The 20,443-nt window shown below is 38.7% G+C and overlaps 2 protein-coding genes across 2 annotated transcripts; both read left to right on the forward strand.

Moving 5' to 3' along the window:
- Positions 1–3,128: 3,128 nt before the first annotated feature.
- On the forward strand, positions 3,129–6,764 carry LOC137638619 (cuticle protein AM1199-like). The gene is made up of 3 exons (XM_068370868.1): positions 3,129–3,166; positions 5,746–5,948; positions 6,592–6,764. The coding sequence occupies exons 1-3, from the start codon at positions 3,158–3,160 to the stop codon at positions 6,758–6,760; spliced, it is 381 nt and encodes a 126-aa protein (XP_068226969.1). The 5' UTR covers positions 3,129–3,157; the 3' UTR covers positions 6,761–6,764.
- Positions 6,765–9,775: 3,011 nt separating this feature from the next.
- LOC137638620 (cuticle protein AMP1A-like) lies at positions 9,776–12,669 on the forward strand. The gene is made up of 3 exons (XM_068370869.1): positions 9,776–9,822; positions 11,725–11,921; positions 12,394–12,669. The coding sequence occupies exons 1-3, from the start codon at positions 9,781–9,783 to the stop codon at positions 12,560–12,562; spliced, it is 408 nt and encodes a 135-aa protein (XP_068226970.1). The 5' UTR covers positions 9,776–9,780; the 3' UTR covers positions 12,563–12,669.
- Positions 12,670–20,443: the final 7,774 nt, after the last annotated feature.

Genomic DNA, 20,443 nt, shown 5'->3' on the forward strand with positions numbered 1-20,443 from the left:
AATACTGGATATTCTTCATTATCTTATATATATATATATATATATATATATATATATATATATATATATATATATATATATATATGTGTGTGTGTGTGTGTGTGTGTGTGTGTGTGTGTGTGTGTGTGTGTGTGTATAGGCCTATATAAACTATACCAAACTTCAAAAAAGGAGGGAGATAAATAAAGTAGAATAGTGTGCCTGAGTGTACCCTCAAGCATGAGAACTCTACCCCAAGATAGTTGAAAACCATAGTACAGAGGCTCTGGCACTAACCAAGACTAGAGAACAATGGTTTGATTTTGGAGTGTCCTAGAAGAGCTGCTAACCAAAGCCCTTTTACCCCCGGGGTATTTGGAAATTTCCAACCCTTAATCTCCAGGGGGTTATTTTTTTCCCAGCACATTTTGCAGTATATTTTCTTTAAATTGCTCTAACAGCCTTAATTTTTGTCATAGAGAGGTCAGGTTGGTCTCATTCTCTTGGAAAATGCCTGAATTTTCTCAAAAAATTATCAAAAAATATGAAAAACTAATTTTTATAGCATTTTTTGCAAGGACGTACCGGTACGTCCATGGGGGTAAAGGGATGGCTTTTGTGAAACGTACCAGTACGTCCTTTGGGAGTAAAAGGGTAGAGTCTCTTCTACCCTTACCAAGAAGAAAGAGTATTTGTCTCCATCAAATAGTTATCAAGGATGACATTTTCATTTTCATCCAGAAGCGTTGAAGGACTTCAAGACGTCTGCCAAATGTTATGTTTGCTTGCAGGAAAGTAAACATTCTCTTATTACAGAAACAATACTGAGAAATATCTCTTCTTTTCGTTTTTGTAGTGTCATGTATTTGACCTTTACATATACGCGAAGGACATGTGGACACTCAGGTTTTTGATGATTATATATCTAAATGGTAAAAATCATTCCGTTATTGAAATCATCTGTCTACGGTTGTGATCAGGAATATTATTATTATTATTATTATTATTATTATTATTATTATTATTATTATTATTATTATTAGCTAAGGTATAAACCATAGTTGGAAAAGCAGGATGCTATAACAAGGGCTCTGACAGGGATAAAATTGCCTACTGAGCAAAGGAAATAACGAAATAAATAAACTAAAAGAGAAGTAATGAACAAATAAAATAAAACATTTTAAGAACAGCAACAGCATTGAAATAAATCTTTTATAAATATACTACAAAAAAATTCAGAAAACCAAAAGGAAACGAAATACAATAGAGTAGAGGGTCTGAGTGTACCCTTAGGCAAGAGACCTCTACACCCAAGACAGTGGAAGACCATGGTACACAGGCTATGGCACTACCCAAGACTAGAGAACAATGGTTTGATTTTGTAGTGTCCTCCTCCTAAAAGAGCTGCTTACCATAGCTAAAAAGTCTTTGCTACCCTTACCAAGAGGAAAGTAGCCACTAAACAATTACAGTGTAGCCGTTAACCCCTCGAGCGAAAAGATTCTTGTAATTTTAGCGACATCAACATTCATAACACAAGAGGGTTAGGAAAGTCAAAATACAAAACGTGTTAGGGAAATCAGGGTTTGTCTCATTTTTATGAGAGCCAATTTGACTAAATTTTTAATATTACGATAGCTAATACTACTAACTTTCAATGTCATTTCTATATCTCTTTTAATAACAGGAAGAACATTAAACTTCTGAAAACTTATTTCATCCACCTATATACAATAACATATGTTTTTACAATTAAACATAGCTGTAAAATGGTGATCTCAAGAGACATTGAAATGCAGAACGGAATATCAAATAGTATAGCAGAAACCCCCCAAAGATAATGAAGCGCATTATAAGTATTATTGGTGTTGGAGACTTCTGCAAATGATCAAAGGGTATTGTAAAGCACGGCAGAGCATCAAAGGGTATTGCAGCGCTTAAGAGAATGTATTGCAGAGTCGCACAGATTATCAAAGAGTGTTACATAGCCCAACAGAGTATTGAAGGATACTGTAGAGTCTCCTGGAGTATCAAAGGGTAATGCAGAGCCTGAATGGGTATTGAAGGGTCTCACAGAGTATTGAAGGATACTGTAGAGTCTCCTGGAGTATCAAAGGGTCATGCAGAGCCTGAATGGGTATTGAAGGGTCTCACAGAGTATTGAAGGATACTGTAGAGTCTCCTGGAGTATCAAAATGTAATGCAGAGCCTGAATGGGTATTGAAGGGTCTCACAGAGTATTGAAGGATACTGTAGAGTCTCCTGGAGTATCAAAGGGTCATGCAGAGCCTGAATGGGTATTGAAGGGTCTCACAGAGTATTGAAGGATACTGTAGAGTCTCCTGGAGTATCAAAGGGTCATGCAGAGCCTGAATGGGTATTGAAGGGTCTCACAGAGTATTGAAGGATACTGTAGAGTCTCCTGGAGTATCAAAGGGTCATGCAGAGCCTGAATGGGTATTGAAGGGTCTCACAGAGTATTGAAGGATACTGTAGAGTCTCCTGGAGTATCAAAATGTAATGCAGAGCCTGAATGGGTATTGAAGGGTCTCACAGAGTATTGAAGGATACTGTAGAGTCTCCTGGAGTATCAAAATGTAATGCAGAGCCTGAATGGGTATTGAAGGGTCTCACAGAGTATTGAAGGATACTGTAGAGTCTCCTGGAGTATCAAAGGGTAATGCAGAGCCTGAATGGGTATTGAAGGGTCTCACATGGTATCAAAGGGTAACACAGAGCCCAGCATAATATAGAGGAGTACTGAGAAGCCTTACAGAGAATTAGGGGATATTGCAGAACCTAACAGAGTTTTGTGAGGTGTTGCAGTCCCACAGAGTATCTAAGTATATTGCCGAGCAGCAAAAGGTATCAAGAAGTAACCAAAAGTCCCATAGATATCTAGAACAAGAACAACACAAGTGCAAGACTTACCCCCAGGAGTATGACTGGAAAGAACTCTGCATTCGAAAGGTTGTCCTTGACTATAAGGAACTAAGGAGTGACTAAACCAAGTATTGGCGCTACTGTTTTGTTGACACTTGCCGCTCACAGACAAATTGGTAATTGGGATATTGTTGACACAAGCTAATGTGCTTGCTTGTATATAAAGGGCCTCTGACGCTCGATTGAGACATCATTGTTCTGCAAGCACCAACATCTGCTACATCTCCCCACCAACATGAAGCTGGTGAGTTTATTAGTGATTATGATTGTTTTCAAAGATATGTTGGATTGATTTTGGGTTTCGAAAATATCGAGTCTTTTTTTTTACGCATTTACTTCTAGGTTGTATCTTATTTGATTTATATAGTATTCTGTCAGTGCAGTTTTCTATTCTGTATGAAATAGAGTGTTCCAGAAATGAACATATTAGAATCTATATCCACGGAAAATATAAAATATATAGAATACAAAAAAAATTTCACATAGCCATGTTTTCTGGTTCTCAATGTTTTCGTGAAATAAATTTCGAACATTATTTGCGAGATGATATTATGAATATTAAGAATTTACTTAGAACTGAAATGGGTTTTGTAAACTCTTATCCTCAAAAGGGTTATTAAAATTCATTTCAACACGAATTTAACTAGATGTTAAGAACTGATTAAATGGGCCCATGAGAAATTCATGAATGATTCCCTATGATTAAGAACATTTAAGCAAAATCCTTATCAAAAGATTAAACAGGAATGGAAACAAAGTCTTAGAACCTGCTTTTTGCAATAGGCATTTTCTTGTAATGACTTCCATACGCCGAAAGGACATATTTCAAAATATTTCCGGGAAATTCAAAGTTTTGCGTTTTAGATTTTCATCATTACGAAAAGCTGATATTCTAGAATGACACGAAACTGAAATGTAATGGTAATCAGCCCTTCTAGGAGAAGAACACTCCAAAATCAAACCATTTGGGTAGTGCCATAGCCTCTGTACCATGGTCTTCCACTGTTTTGGGTTAGAGGTCTCTTGCTTGAGGATACACTCGAGTACACTATTCTATCTAATTTCTCTTTTTCTTGTTTTATTAAAGTTTTTATAGTTTATATAGGAAATATTTATTGTAATATCGTTACTGTTCTTAAAATATTTTCTTTTTCTTGTTTCCTTTCCTCACTGGACTATTTTCCCTGTTGGGGCCCTGGGCTTATAGCATCCTGCTTTTCCAACTAGGGTTATAGCTTAGCAAGTAATAATAATAATAAAAATAATTTATTTTAGCTGGCTCATTTTGAAGACTAAATAACTCATAATCAATCGATCAATCATTGTGAAGAAGAAATCATCAGTAATGGCAGGAAAACTTTGTAATGTATAATCAAATGAGAGTTAAATTCAACACATTGGTTTGATTCCTTTAATCAAATGAGAGTTGAATTCAACACATTGGTTTGATTCCTTTAATCAAATGAGAGTTGAATTCAACACATTGGTTTGATTCCTTTAATCAAATGAGAGTTGAATTCAACACATTGGTTTGATTCCTTTAATCAAATGAGAGTTGAATTCAACACATTGGTTTGATTCCTTTAATCAAATGAGAGTTGAATTCAACACATTGGTTTGATTCCTTTAATCAAATGAGAGTTGAATTCAACACATTGGTTTGATTCCTTTAATCAAATGAGAGTTAAATTCAACACATTGGTTTGATTCCTTTAATCAAATGAGAGTTAAATTCAACACATTGGTTTGATTCCTTATGACAGTGAATGGGTTTTCAAACCCTTTTAGAATAGTTATCTTCTACCATTTAAATACCTAGATTTACAAGTGGTGTTGGCCTAGTGAAAAAATCCCTGCCTGGTGGTCTACTGGACCGAGGTTCGAGACACACTCACGCTTGATAGCTTCTTGTAGTGTTTCTATCCTCATCAACCTTGTGTGCTAAGGTTGGGGTGTTTGGGGGAACCTATATGTCTACCTACTGAGTCATCAGCAGCCATTATCTGGCTACCCCTGGTCCGAGCTTTGGTGGAGAGGAGGCTTTGTAGCTAATTATTATTATTATTATTATTATTATTATTATTATTATTATTACTTGCTAAGCTACAACCCTAGTTGGAAAAGCAGAATGCTATAAGCCCAGGGGCTCCAACAGGTAAAATAGCCCAGTGAGGAAAGGAAACAGGGAAAGATAAATTATTTTAAGAAGAGTAACAATATTAAAATAAATATTTCGTATACAAACTACAAAACCTTTAACAAAACAAGAGGGAGAGAAATTAGATAGAATAGTGTGCCCGAGTGTACCCTCAAGCAAGAGAACTCTAGCCCAAGACAGTGGAAGACCATTGTACAGAGGTTGTGGCACTACCCAAGACTAGAGAACAATGTGTGTGTATATTATATATATATATATATATATAATATATATATATATATATATATATATATATATATATACACACATATATATATATGTGTATATATATATATATATATATATATATATATATATATATATATATATATATATATATATATATATATATATATATATATACACACAATATATATATATATATATATATGTATGTGTGTATATATATATATATATATATATATATATATATATATATATATATATATATATATATATATATATATATATATATATATATATATATGGTCAGTCTTTAGTCTATCGTTCTGTTGGGGATTTTTCAATAGCCCTTGCCTCTGCCATTCATGAGTAGTCTTTAACCCTCTTAAACCTCCTACTTTCCTTCACGCCAGTTCCTTTCAATCTCTATCCTCTGGGGACAGATCGTCTTGGCCTGTCTGGCTGCCGCCGCCTTAGCCGCCCCAACGCCTGACGAAGGAACGAGTTCCTCCGTCGAGAGAGACGAACGCGTCGACCACGGCGATGGCCACTTCCGGTACGCTTTCGAACTCGACGATGGCACCGCCGTGGAGGCTGTCGGTAGGCCTAGGGAGGAAGGCGGCATCAGCATAGAGGGATCTTACAGGTAAGAGTAGGCCTATTGCAACATTTAAAGAATCTCTACATAAGACGGTCTCTCTCTCTCTCTCTCTCTCTCTCTCTCTCTCTCTCTCTCTCTCTCTCTCTCTCTCTCTCTCTCTCTCTAATAGATGAAATATTTTCTATCATATAGTTTAACAAAATCAACAAAACTCAAATAAAATGATTTATTTGATACATTTTCTATATCTATTAAAAGTTTAAACTTGCAGAGAATGTTTTTATGTTGAACAGGCTGACATAAGTCTCTTTTTATAGGTTTGTATATAATAGATCTATTTCGAGGTTACTATTCTTGAAAGATTTTTTGTTAATTGTTAATTACTTCTCAGTTTCTTTATTTCCTTATTTTCTTTCCTCACTGGGCTATCTATCCCTGTGGGAGCCCTTGGGCTTATAGCGTCCTGCTTTTCCAACTAGGGTTGGAGCTCAATTTGCAATAATAATAATAATAATAATAATAATAATAATAATAATAATAATAATAATAATAATTCATGTGTAATTTGTAATTTTTCTTTATCTATTTATTTTTTTTTCTATTTTCTATTTTGGTTATATCCTTAATTTCTGAAAAAACCGGAATTGATAAATCTCTAATATAGTTTCTCCTGAATCTCTCAACAAAGGTACGTTCATCCTGACGGAGAGTCCGTCGAAGTCACCTACTTAGCCGACGAGAACGGCTTCCAGCCCTCAGGAGACATCCTCCCCACCCCCCACCCACTCCCCGCCCACGCCATCGAGCAGATCCGATTCGCTGAAGAACAGAGAGCTCTGGGAGTCACCTTCGAATAAGGGGTCTCTCTCTCTCTCTCTCTCTCTCTCTCTCTCTCTCTCTCTCTCTCTCCTCTTCTCTCTCTCTCTCTCTCTCTCTCTCTCTCTCCTCCTCAACTTTGTCTAATGCTTCCTTTTGTTTGAATTGTGATAAAGTGATCGACCGACCTTGTTTCCCACCTACGACCGTTCTTTGGAATATTTTTTATTATCTATTAATTTTAGATTTATTCTAATTAATGTTTTATTGTGTTTATAAGATGCTTTTCTGGTGCTTCGAAAACCTCATGTAAACTCTGTATATTCTGTAAAAAGTTATATTACTGCAAACTGAAAATAATAAAATTATTTTGCATCTACCTAATTTTCACAAACCTTTTAAATTGAACATTTCTCAAAAATAAAAAAAAAAATTGGAAAAAATGAATGAAATAATTACTTTATTTTCAAAGAGAATTGTTAATCTTCGTCCCTTTTCTTGCGTGGCAGAAAATATAATTTAAAACCTAAAAAAGAATTGAGAGTTCCTACAATTTCTTTAGAATCCAGAAAACGAAATGTAAAGATTCGAATTCTTCGTCTTAACCTAAGAGTAAGTTTATCTGCAATACATTTCTATTTACAAATCTACAATAAATTTAATACATTTCGAAAACAAAAACTAAGCATAGATTATTGAATTTTTACATCATAAATGTAAGGAAATTTTACAAAATCCACTAAGATACTCGAAAGGTGAGATTTCAGTGTTTTAACATTTTCTATAATTATGAAATTAGTTTCCACGGGTATACTTTGAGTTTCTTATACCTTTCATGTGTTATAATTTTGTTTACGTTTTAATTGAAGACAAGAAACAATGAGTTCAACTGACCAAAAATGAAATGGAACACTTGAAAATTATGTAATTTCTTAATGATGAAAGTTAAAAGCTTCAGTGATAGTAAAATTATGATAAATAATAATAAATTCTCTAAATGACAATAATCATTACTAGCGGAACCCGTGTAAATTACACGAAATGATATTTTCAATACTAATTATCATGTTCCAAACCTATACATGTTTAAAATGTTCCGAGATTAATTTTATAATCTAGGTTGTGGTAATTGATAGAACTCTATTTTTTGTCTAATATTTAAAAAAAAAAAGAGTCAGGGTCTAAAAAAAATTGGGAAAACTGTATAAGATGTGCTTTTATAAAATAATCAATGTCTAATGTGAATTTGTAAGAGTATTACCATGAAATTATTTCCGTTACGCTATCGTATAAATATATTGATGAAACCAGAAAATTTAGTTAATAAACATGAAATAACGATAAAAAGATAAAGAATAAAGCAATAAGTCAAAGGATATGACAGTAATATTTCTGTGCTAACAATACAACATAAGTCGAAAAAGATGAAAATTATCATAAGAATTCTCCTCTCTCTCTCTCTCTCTCTCTCTCTCTCTCTCTCTCTCTCTCTCTCTCTCTCTCTCTCTCTCTCTCTCTCACAATGTCTTTTTTATAGTCTATATATGAATTATCTGTTTTAATATTGTTAATGCTTTTTACAAATTTTATTTTAATTTTCTATTATTCTTAATTCCTTGTTTCCTTTCCTCACTGGGCTATTTTTTCCTGTTGGAGCCTTTGTGCTTATAGCATCTTGCTTTTCCAACTAGGGCTCCAGCTCGACTAGTAATGATAATGATAGTAATAATAATAATTTTTCTTCCTCTTGTTTTGATATAGTTTATTTAGTTCATATAGGAGATATTTCTTTTAATATTGTTACTGTTCTTATTTTTCCTTGTTTCCTTTCCTCACTGGGTCCTTTTCCCTATTGGAGCTCTTAGGCTTATAGCATTTTGCTTTTCCAACTAGTGTTGTAGCTTAGCTTACAATAATAATAATAATAATAATAATAATAATAATAATAATGAAAATAATAAGAATAATGGTAATATTCATAATAATAATAATAATAATAAATAATAATAATAATGATAATAATTATAATAATAATAATAATAATAATAATAATAATAATAATAATACATGTTATTTAGTATCATTTAATGAGTGTATATTAAATTTATTTTCATATACTTAGATTTATTTTTTCTTTTCAATGGTATTATTATCGTTATTTGGTATATTATGAAGCAGGCCTTTGATCACATGACATATGGTCTTTATAAATAATGAAACATTATGGAAAAAAAACTGAAAGATAATTTCCATTTCGGGATAAAAGAAACGCGAAAATAAAAGAAACATGTACAGTACAGACATGAGGCAATGCAAAAATATTTTCCTCATTTCCAAAGAAGAAGAAAAATCTCAAGGCTAAATGAATAAGAAAACAATTATTGTTGTTTGTACGAGAGAGAAATCTTTGAGGACTGTGAATGGAAACTTCCAGAAACATCCCGTTATCCTAATCAACTTTGACGTTGATCAATGTTGAACAGAAGGGGATTATGCAAGACATTATTCATCATCATCATCATCATCATCTCCTCCTACGCCTGTTGACGCAAAGGGACTCGGTTAGTTTTCGCCAGTCGTTTCTATCTTAAGCAGGACAGGATTAGAAATAAAACTATAAGAGAGATTACTCGAGTGCCATATATGAATGAGGGGTAGATGGAGATGGTTTAGTCATGACCTTCGCACAACCCCAAGAGAGATTAGTTCACCAAACGTTCAGCTGGGATCCACAAAGCACTAGAAGAGTTGGAAGACCCAGGCCTACATGGCTGAGCACTATGAAGTAGGAGATGATGACATCACCTAAACATTGATTCCAGCAGACTTCTTCAAGGCCATCGGCAAGAAAATCGAGAGAGAACAGGTGTCAGGACCCGAAGCATATCCAACCTGACTCCTTGTGACACAAAGCAACTTTTCCACGACCCTCGAGTATTATTTTGGGTGACTAGGTCGGGAGGGGGGTGGGGGAGGTTCACAACCCTCGTTGGGGGATAGGACTGACTATTGTGCACGAGTATAAAAAGGGTGTGTGGCGTTTGTTTACTGCATTACTGTCATGAAAACAACTGCAAGCAAATCTTCCTCCAACATGAGGCTGGTGAGTTTTTTTTTTTTTTTTCTTTTTTTCTCAAGTGTCTTTGAGAAAAGTTCTTTAGGCAAAAACATCATTTCGACTAATTTTAGAAAATTGTGGTAACCCTAATTTCGTTTTTATTTTCTTTTATAAAAGTAATTGTTTTAGGAGTCACTTCAATGTTGGTAGTTATCGTTCGTTGATTCCATTCAACAAGGGATTTAAGAGCTAAGGTATCGTTCTTTACACTCAATGGACAAATATTTTTTAATAAATATCAAAGAAACGTATAGTACGATACCTTTGATATTTGATTCTATTGTAACTGGAAAGTAATTCTTTTCAACGTCTTAAATTCTATATCTCCATCTAAGACTCAAAACGGTTATTATTACCTCCACAAAGGAGGTTATAAAATCAAGTAGGTTTATTTGTTTGTCTGTCTGACTGTGGACAGGATTACATCAAAACTACTGGACGGATTTCAAGGAAATTTTCACCGGGGATAGATCTTAGGTCATGGACGACCCCATTCAATTTTGGAGATGATACAGATCCGGATGTTAGGTCTGGATTTGCATTTTTCGCCATTTCAAAGATAACGTAAAAAAAAAAGAATGTTTTTGACGAAATTTTAACAACATAGATTTTCGGCCATGGACGACTCCATTAACCTTTGGCCGAGGTCAGAAATTATTATTATTATTATTATTATTATTATTATTATTATTATTATTATTATTATTATTATTATTATTATTATTGATAATTGGCCCTATTATATAATCACCATTAGTATGAAAGGGGATCGTGTTTAAAACCCAATTTATGAAAGACACTTGGCTCCTATATTTCAACCTCAAAATAATTTATGTATACAAGACAGTATTCATTTGATCAACATGGAGATTGATTAACGAAGTATAACTGGTGTAATCAAGAAAAATAATGAAACGAAACACTCATTAGAAAATAACAAACCAAGAAATGAAGGCTAGGATAACATCATACATGAAGGCTTCGAATATTTAGAGCATTCAATATCCTGATGCCATCAGGATTTCATATAAAATTTTCTATTCTCTCTCTCTCTCTCTCTCTCTCTCTCTCTCTCTCTCTCTCTCTCTCTACTTCGAAGGTTCAAGCATTAACATTGGGGAATAGGTGCTTCCTTAGACGCACTGTAAGGGGGGAGGAGACACACTATAAGTGGGAGGGGGAAGGGGTCTGTGATTACTGGGGGGGGGGGGGGCGTTAATGTGAGTCACATGATTACCTGTATATAAAGGGCTTTGTGTGCTTGCTTGCTGCATCACTGTCCTGAAAGCACCAAGAAGCACAACGTCCTCCGCCGACATGAAGCTGATGCTGGTGCGTTTCTGGTTCTCTACATTGTTTTGAGGAACAGTTCTTTGCGCAACAAAGTTTAAATCAACTGTGATCGAGAAGGGCAGAAGTCACTCCTTTGTTTGTGCTTGAAAACATTTAGGGATACAAAGACTTAAAGGATGGGAGAAAGTTCGATTAAAATTTTCGGCAATGACCGGATTTAGAAAGAAAGAAATAAAGCTGTGGTGATCAAATTGGACTATAATATTGATTCTCTCACTGAGAAAGTTTTGTCTTGCCTTTACACTCCTTAATTTAACTTCATACGAAAAGGAAAGTTTAAGCAGTGACTACATGAAATTATCTACTCAAAAAAGGGTTTATTTCTGTTGATTTATGCTATTAAAAAAGACAGTGAAGAAATATATTGTTATTGTTTAATTTCGATTTTTTTAAGTCACCTGAACACAACAAATTCTGCTGCCAAAATATATTGTAAGCTTAAGATTAATTTTCCCTTTTCGTGTCTCTATGCGCTATATTCTTCTCTAAGATAATCTATAATTATTGTCCTAATATGTAATCCTCGTCAAACAGGTTCTGTTCGCCTGCCTGGTCGCTGCGTCCTTGGCTGCTCCGAAGCCCCAAGGCGACACCGCCATCTTGAGAGACGACCGCGTCGACCAGGGCGATGGAAACTTCAACTACGCTTTCGAACTCAGCGATGGCACCGCCGTGGAGGCCTCTGGCTCCCCTGGGGAGGGAGGGGCTGTCAACATCCGAGGATCTTACAGGTAAGATTAAGCCTCAGGTTCTTCGAAGAAGGTTCAAGTATCAGGAATAGAATTCAAAACTTCATTTTTTTTTCTTTTTTTTTTTAGATGACAGAATAAAGAGAATTTCTGAAATCATCACTGTGCTTTATAAGATTTTTGTTTTATTAGTTTTAGATTTAGGTCAGCCATTTCAAAACTATTAAAACGTTAGTGTGTGTCTTTTCTATTACAGAAATTATCCAAAATTACTTCTAACACTCACAAGTATCTTTAGAAAGGGAAATCTTGTAAAAGATTTTTAATGTTCCATTTATATCTATGTCTACTTCTGCTGAAAGGAACTGTGTTCTTCACAAAGATTCTCAATCAACCATCTGGATATTAAATATAAAATATAATCACCTAGGTGTTATAATTACATATCTAATCGAATATCGGTTTGATTTGCCAATCCACATATCACTCGAAGTGTCTTTACTGTTTCCATCAGATACAATCTTCCTGACGGAGCTTTTGTCCAGATAAGCTACGTGGCTGATGAGGGCGGCTTCAGGCCTGTGGGGAAGGCCATCCCCAGCCACAGCCCGCCCCCCTTCCCTTCGGCATTCGCGTCTATTGCATTTATTGGCGAAGAAAGCATTGGTACATCACTTCGGTGATGCTTTTTTCGGTTCATAAGTAAACTCTTTTAGTCTATCTTTATCTTAAATCCCCTCTTAAAAAGCCATCGAATTACCACCACTATATGCTTCATTCTCCTCTCTCTCTCTCTCTCTCTCTCTCCTCCTCTCTCTCTCTCTCTCTCTCTCTCTCTCTCTCTCTCTCTCCTCTCTCTCTCTCTCTCCCCAGACAAAATGACGACCGTCCAAGTTGGGTGTCTCTTCCGGGAAGGTCATCTCGCACAAACTCATTTTTCACCAACAACTTGGACTCATGATAAGGTTGTTTGTGTTATTGTGTTTGTTTGTTCTTAAACTGTATTTGATATAGTTTGGTTTCCATGAAATTAATGGAAAAGTAAAAGCTATGTAGCTATTTATAAAGTTTCAAAGATTTGTTCTGCATATACCAAGAAAATAAAGCTATTTTACAGAAAATTTGTTTATAGTCTCCTTTCAGTAAAAACTGCTAATCAAGAAAAAGTGGGATTGACGAAGAATATAAACCTTTTAAGCTGCTGGAAAGTAGGCGTGAATCAATAATCAATTTTGATCGAAAAAAGTCCAATTATTCTCCTACTTTTACCTCAAATTCTTTGTTGATCGGATAATGACGACCACGTTGAGAGACCTTATAAAAATTGATGAAATATTGACCCCCTTTTTAAGCCTGACTAGGCTGAAGCCTAAGGGCCAACTATGAGCAGCTCAGGCAACTTTTTAATATGTTAATAAAATTGCCTATTTACTTCTGTTGTATATTAACGTAATAAATTAATCAGAAAAGAAAGCGTGAAATTGTGTCTGGGCCTCCCATTTGGGGATGTCAAACACGCTCATATGCTGTATCCTATAGGTTTACCCGCTGAGTCATCAGCAGCCATTGCCTGGCCCTTCATGGTCCTTTCTTGGGTGGAGAGGGGGGGCTCGGGGAGCTGATCATATGTAGGCTATATATGGTCAGTCTTCTAGGGCATTGTCATGCTAGCTTGGGGCAATGTCGTTGTCCCTTGCCTCTGTCATTCATGAGCAACCTTTAAATATACCCTTCATATCTCCATGTTGAATGGAGAGTTACTTGAGGAGGTGGATCAGTTTAAGTACTTGGGGTCTGTGGTTGCAGCAAATGGTGGAGTGGAAGCAGATGTACGTCAGAGAGTGAATGAAGGATGCAAAGTGTTGGGGGGCAGTTAAGGAAGTAGTAAAAAATAGAGGGTTGGATATGAATGTAAAGAGAGGTTCTGTATGAGAAAGTGATTGTACCAACTGTGATGTATGGATCGGAGTTGTGGGGGAATGAAAGTGACGGAAAGGGCAGAAATTGAATGTGTTTGAGATGAATTGTCTAAGGAGTATGGCTGGGGTATCTCGAGTAGATAGGGTTAGGAACGAAAGTAGTGAGGGTGAGAACAGGGTGTAAGAAATGAGTTGGCAGCTAGATTGGATGTGAATGTGTTGAGGTGGTTTGGCCATGTTGAATGGCTGTCTGCTAAAAAAGGTGATGAATGCAAGAGTTTGTGGGGAGAAGTACAAGAGGAAGGCCAAGGTTTGGGTGGATGGATGGAGTGAAGAAAGCTCTGGGTGATAGGGAGGATAGATGTGAGAGAGGCAAGAGAGAGCGGTGCTAGAAATAGGAATGAATGGCGAGTGATTGTGACGCAGTTCTGTTAGGTGTTGTTGCTTTCCCCCCGGTGCCTTGGATGACAGAGGAGGGTAGTAGAGCAGTAGGGGATTCAGCGTTATGAAGTTTCATCTGTGGTGGACAACGGATGAGGGGGTGGGGCTGTGGCACCCTAGCAGTACCAGCCGAACTCGGTTGAGTTCCTTGTTAGGCTGGGAGGAACGTAGAGGAGGAGAGGTCCCCCCCTTTTTTTTTTTCATTTGTTTTATGTCGGCTACCCCCCCAAAACTGGGGGAAGTGCCTTGTATATGTACGTATGTACATCTCTGAAGAGTTGGCACTGGTGCTCCTAGCTTCAACAGGATTCTCAGACTCACTGAAATTTCAACAGGATTTTCTGTTGCAAGACTAAAACAGGATTTATATTTGCCTTCTTTAAAACTGACATCAATCTACCAAGGCTAGAATAAAAAAAAAAAAAAAAAAAAAAAAAAAAACAGGCACTTTTATTTTCTTAGCTCCTCCCAGCCTAACGAGGGATTCAGCCCAAGTTTGGTTGGGTACTGCTAGGGTGGCCACAGCCCACCCTCCCCCATTATCCACCACAAATGAAGCTTCATACGCCGAATCCCCTACTGCTGCTACCTCAGCGGTCACAAAGGCGACCAGAGGAAGCAGCACAGCCTATCGGAACTACGTCACAATATAAAAATGACATACGTGACCATGTCCTCATGAGCTACTCCCATAGTTTTTGCGTTTCGTAGAATAACTCAATGATTTGACGGGATATTAGGTATGTTATTCCCGCTAATGGTGATATGAAAATTGAAATCACAATGGGGGAACTTAAGTCTGATGAATAGAGAAGTTCTTTTTCTATCATAGTTAAGCTTTAATTAAAGCTTTATTGAATCAAAATTTTACTGATAGGAGACTAAAACCAAGTATTCTTAACAAGTTACATTTTTATATATACATAAATAAACTTGAAAACTTTTAAAATAGTTATATAGTTTTTCTTTTTCTCTTAATCTTATGCAAAACCGAACTGTCTCAAATCAAGGCCACCATAAGAGGCCCATACACAGCTTAATAACAAAAAATTGCAATGACACAAACAACTTTATCTTGAGTCCATGTTGTTGGTGAAAAATGAGTTTGTGCGAGATTACCTTCAGGGAAGAGAAACAGAACTTCGACTGTCAGTTTGTCTCGAGAGAGAGAGAGAGAGAGAGAGAGAGAGAGAGAGAGAGAGAGAGAGAGAGAGAGAGAGAGGAGAGAGAGAGAGAGAGAGAGAGGAGAGAGAGAGAGAATCTTTTGAGTTGCTTCGCCTCCAAAGGAAAAGGATTACCAAGGGATGAGAGAGAGAGAGAGAGAGAGAGAGGAGGAGAGAGGAGAGAGAGAGAGAGAGGAGGAGAGAGGAGAGAGAGAGAGAGAGAGAGAATCTTTTTAGTTGCTTCACCTCCTAAGGATAAGAATTACCAAGTGATTAGAGAGAGAGAGAGAGAGAGAGAGAGGGAGAGAGAGAGGAGGAGAGGAGAGAGAGGAGAGAGAGTATAAAACTGAAGTAATTAAATGATTTGATAGGAATAATCCAGATAGGAATAAATGAGAGGTTTTCAAAGGATCAGAAAAGGATCATCGAAGTTCCGTACCGTCGACCTCATCTGTAAAAAATATAATTTGCGCCGGAGGGGGTTTGTCGATAATGGGTGAGAGGGGGAGGGGTAGGGGGATAGGACGTGAGATAGGGGGTGGGGATTGAGTCCCCCTCAGGCCTGAAACCGGCTTCGTCAGCCACATACGTAATCTGGACAACAACTCCGTCAGGAAGAGTGTATCTGATGGAAACAATAAAAACACTTTGAGTGATATATTGACAGACAGACGTAACTGATATTCAGTTGATTAATGTATTATTTATGTACCATAACACCTACATGATATCAGCTTATGACCAGTTGATTAACAGTCCCTGTGAAGAGGGTGAAATTTCTGGAAATTGAGATTGATGGAGAATTATAAATGGAAAATTGAGATTTGTCTTTTACATCTCATTAATGAAAAATATTATTTGGAAGATGAAATAAGACATTTAATATTTCTTTTAAAAGTACTTTCGTTATGAATACACCTGATTTTTTTAGGTGCCTGTAGCATACACTAACGTATTCATTAGTGTGTGACGGGCCGAGAGAAGGTTGTGACTCAAAGGCAGGAAGCAACCAACTGAGTAACTTTATTAAAGAACACTCTCCTTTATATACAAAACCTCAAGGCAACCGGAAATTTCATGTTCGAGAAACAGACAATGTTACAGAGGAAAAGCGCAGACATGTTTTATTCTGGTTCTTTTTTAGTGCGAAGGAAGAGTGCAGATACAAGCATAATATATACAAAATAATTTATGAGCGATCGTGTGACACACGGTTGGTACATGGCTCCCCCCCCCCCCTAAAAGGGACATACTGTACATGTTAAATAAGGCGCCCTGATCTAGAGAGGGCGAACTGTAGGCGGGTCATCTGGCAGAAGATAAGCAGGTTTTAGACGATCAATGGGGACCCAGTCTTCTTTGTCACGAATGTTTAGTAGGAATGCTTTCGGACTGCGTCGGATCACAAGGAAAGGGGACTGTGTAAGGGGGCGTTAGCGGTGGCTTGGTAGTGTCGTTGCGCAGGAAGACGTGCGTTGCAGAGTGCAAGTCTGTTGGTATGTGATGCTTTGCCGGGGGCTTGTACGTCTGGCGGCATGGAGTGAATTTTCCCATGATGTGACGTCGAGGGCATCTTTAGAGTGGTCCTTAGTCCCAGGAGGACCCAGGGAAGCTGAGTAAACCAGTTGCAATCCTTGCAGCGGGACATCAAAGCTGCTTTGAGGGTGCGATGAAAACGTTCAACCATTCCATTGGCAGCGGGGTTGTAGACCGTTGTCTGATATAAGGTGATGCCCAGGAGATTTGCTAATGATGTCCACAATTGAGAGGTGAAAGTGGTTCCCCTGTCAGAAGTAATATGCTCAGGGATACCAAATCTTGCAATCCATCCAGAGAGTAAGGCAGATGTACATGAGGCGGACGTTGCAGTTTTCATGGGAATGGCTTCAGGCCAGCGAGTGGAGCGGTCGATGACGGTAAACAGGTAACGATGTCCTTGTAATGTGGGTAGGGGGCCTACAACATCGACGTGAATGTGTGCGAAATGACGCTAAGGTTGAGGAAAGGTGCCCACTCCTGAATCTGTGTGTTGATGTACTTTGGAAGTTTGGCAAGAAGTACAGGCGCGGACCCAATCCTTAGCATCCTTAGAAATGCCGTGCCAAATGAACTTTGCCTTCAGCAGCTGTGCTGTAGAACAGCATGAGGGATGTGAAAGGCCGTGAATGAAATCAAACACCTGTCGGCGCATGGGAGCAGGAATCCAAGGTCGCGGTCTGCCAGTACTGACGTCATAGAGGAGGGTGGTGTTGGAGTCTTCGAGGGGGAAGTATTCCCAATGGAGGGACGTGCAGGATGTCCTACATGCTTGATAATCTGGATCCTGTCGTTGGGCTTCAGCCAGGGCGTTGTAATCCAATCCCAGTTGAACGGCAGCCAACGTGTTTCTTGACAGGGCATCGGCAACGGGATTCATTTTCCCAGGGACGTATTGAAGGGTGCAATTGTATTCAGCCACAGCGGAGAGATGTCGGCGTTGCCGGGCGGACCAGGCATCAGACTGTCGAGTAAAAGCATGCACCAGAGCCATGTGGTCTGTGCGAATGACGAAGGGCGTACCTTCTAAGAAATGGCGAAAGTGACGGACAGCCAAGTGCACCGCCAGCAATTCTCGATCGAAGGTAGAATAACCCGATTCTGCCTTGGACAGTTTTCTGCTGAAGAAGGCCAATGGGCGGGGCGAGCCGTTGACCACCTGCTCGAGTACTGCACCAATAGCGACATCGCTGGCATCGGTGGAGAGAAGGAGAGGGGCATGTGGGATAGGAAAAGTGAGAGCCGCAGCAGTTGATAGGGCCTTCTTTGCATTGCAGAAGGCTGCTTTTTGAAGGGGATCCCACTTCAGGTCCTTTGGCTTGCCCTTGAGGGAGGCGTAGAGGGGAGCAAGAGTGGCGGCAATGGCTGGCAGAAAACGGTGATAATAGTTGATCATGCCCAAGAATTCCTGCAGAGCTTTGACAGTCAAGGGCGCGGGGAAGTTCTGAACGGCTGCTACCTTCTCAGGGAAGGGATGGACTCCTTCAGGAGTGATGCGGTGCCCTAAGAATGACAGTTCGTTGGCGCCAAAGGTACACTTGTCATACTGGACTACAAGGCCGTTTTGTTGCAGGCGGTCGAGCACGATGCGCAGGTGACGGAGGTGTTCCTCTTTTGAGGAGAACACAAGTATGTCGTCCACATAACATACACAGAAAGGGAGGTCCCCTAAGATGCCATCCTTGAGTCGTTGAAACGTGGCCCCAGCATTACGAAGGCCAAAACAGGAGTAATAGAAGGTGTATGTACCAAACGGAGTGGTGATGGCGGTCTTAGGGATGTCCTCTGGGTTCATAGGCACTTGATAATACCCCTTCAGGAGGTCGAGCGTAGAGAAAACCTTCGCTTTGTGCAGGTAGGAGGTCACGTCGGCAATGTTTAGGAGGGGGTAGTGATCTGGTTCTGTTTGCATGTTCAGGCGCCTGCAATCCCCGCATGGACGGAGGGAGCCGTCTTTCTTCAGAACGATGTGTAAGGGTGACGACCATGGGCTGAAGGCCTATTGGCAAAGTCCCATTTCCTCCATTTCGGCAAACGTCTGTTTGGTGGCTGCCAATCATTCCGGTGCCAGACGTCTGAATTTTGCGAAGACTGGGGATCCCGTCGTCTTGATATGGTGATAAATACCGTGCTTGGCAGGAACCGTGGGCGTTTGGTGAAGTTCTGGACGGAAAACTACCGGGTACGATGTGAGGAGGTGGGCGTAGGCATCCGTGGGTGCGCTGATGTGGAGAGCTAGGTTAGAGGGGGCGGGTTGAAGAGGTGTCGACAAGTACGAGTCTGCGTTGACCAATCGTCGGTGGGCGACATCGACCATAAGGTGGAAATGAGAGAGGAAATTCGCACCGAGGATTGGCAAAGTGACGTCAGCAACGAGAAACTTCCAATTGACTTTACCGTTTCCTAACGATAATGTGAGGTTCTCGTAACCGTAGGTGGGTATCGCAGATCCGTTGGCAGCTACCAACCGGCCGTCGGCAGATGTAGACAGACTACGTCGTGTCTTGAAGAGTTTCCTTGGCAAAAGAGAACGACAAGCACCCATGTCTACCAAAAATCGCACGCCCGTTCCTGCATCCTGTAAAAAGAAAAGATTAGAAACACGGGAGGCCACCACCATGAGCGATGGCCAACTTACACGTTTTTTGGCCACTGACAATCCTCGGCACATTACTTTGCGGTTGCCCTGAATCTGAAGTGGTAGTAGCAAAATATCTTATGTAATACATCAATGATTTCAGTAAGTTTTCTTATTTGCTCATTTGAAAAATGGAGTGAGGTTATGGATTCGTATTTCCTACAGCGAAACACCCGAAGCTTAATCTTGCCTATAGGATCCCCGGATGATGACCGCCCCTCCCTCCCCAGGGGAGCCAGAAGCCTCCACGGCGGTGCCATCGCTGAGTTCGAAAGCGTACCTGAAGTTTCCATCGCCCTGGTCGACGCGGTAGTCTCTCAAGATGATGATGTCGCCTTGGGGTTTTGGAGCAGCCAATTACGCATCATAGGACACACCAACCTGGCAGGAGAAGATGATCTGTTCCAATAGAATGAATATAAATGGATCTGATATTCATAATCATTTTCTTAATATTATTCCCAAGGAAAAATATTTGGAGATTGATTCAAGAGTGCAATACTTTACTTCATGAACCCTTTGTCGAATGAAAGGCATATATAATATTTAAGATTTTCGTAATTGGCAACAATAAAACGGTTCCGAATACTGTTGATAAAAAAAAAATAAGGTTGACCATTAGTGAACGTAAACATATTAACTAAGAATCTCCAGCCTCTTATTTTATTATTCTTTTTTATTTACATACAGTTTTCTTTTGAACTATAATGTTTACCAGATTCACTCTTCCCGACGGAGCTGTTGTCCAAATTATCTATGTGGCCGACGAAAATAGCTTCCAACCCGAAGGAACCGTCGTGCCCACCCGAGATGAAAATAAATAGATTTTTCAAGACGATCAGAACAGGATCATCGAAGTTTTGTGTC

Source organism: Palaemon carinicauda, chromosome 3 (assembly GCF_036898095.1).
Source record: "Palaemon carinicauda isolate YSFRI2023 chromosome 3, ASM3689809v2, whole genome shotgun sequence".
Lineage (NCBI taxonomy): Eukaryota > Metazoa > Arthropoda > Malacostraca > Decapoda > Palaemonidae > Palaemon > Palaemon carinicauda.

What these genes read in the sequence shown, in the direction of transcription:
- LOC137638619 (XM_068370868.1), top strand. An exon ending in AGCATAGAGGGATCTTACAG is followed by an intron (nt 5,949 to 6,591) that starts GTAAGAGTAGGC and finishes CTCTCAACAAAG; the next exon opens with GTACGTTCATCCTGACGGAG.
- LOC137638620 (XM_068370869.1), top strand. Translation starts at nt 9,781, where the DNA reads ATGAAAACAACTGCAAGCAAATCTTCCTCCAACATGAGGCTG. An exon ending in CTTCCTCCAACATGAGGCTG is followed by an intron (nt 9,823 to 11,724) that starts GTGAGTTTTTTT and finishes CTCGTCAAACAG; the next exon opens with GTTCTGTTCGCCTGCCTGGT. An exon ending in AACATCCGAGGATCTTACAG is followed by an intron (nt 11,922 to 12,393) that starts GTAAGATTAAGC and finishes TGTTTCCATCAG; the next exon opens with ATACAATCTTCCTGACGGAG.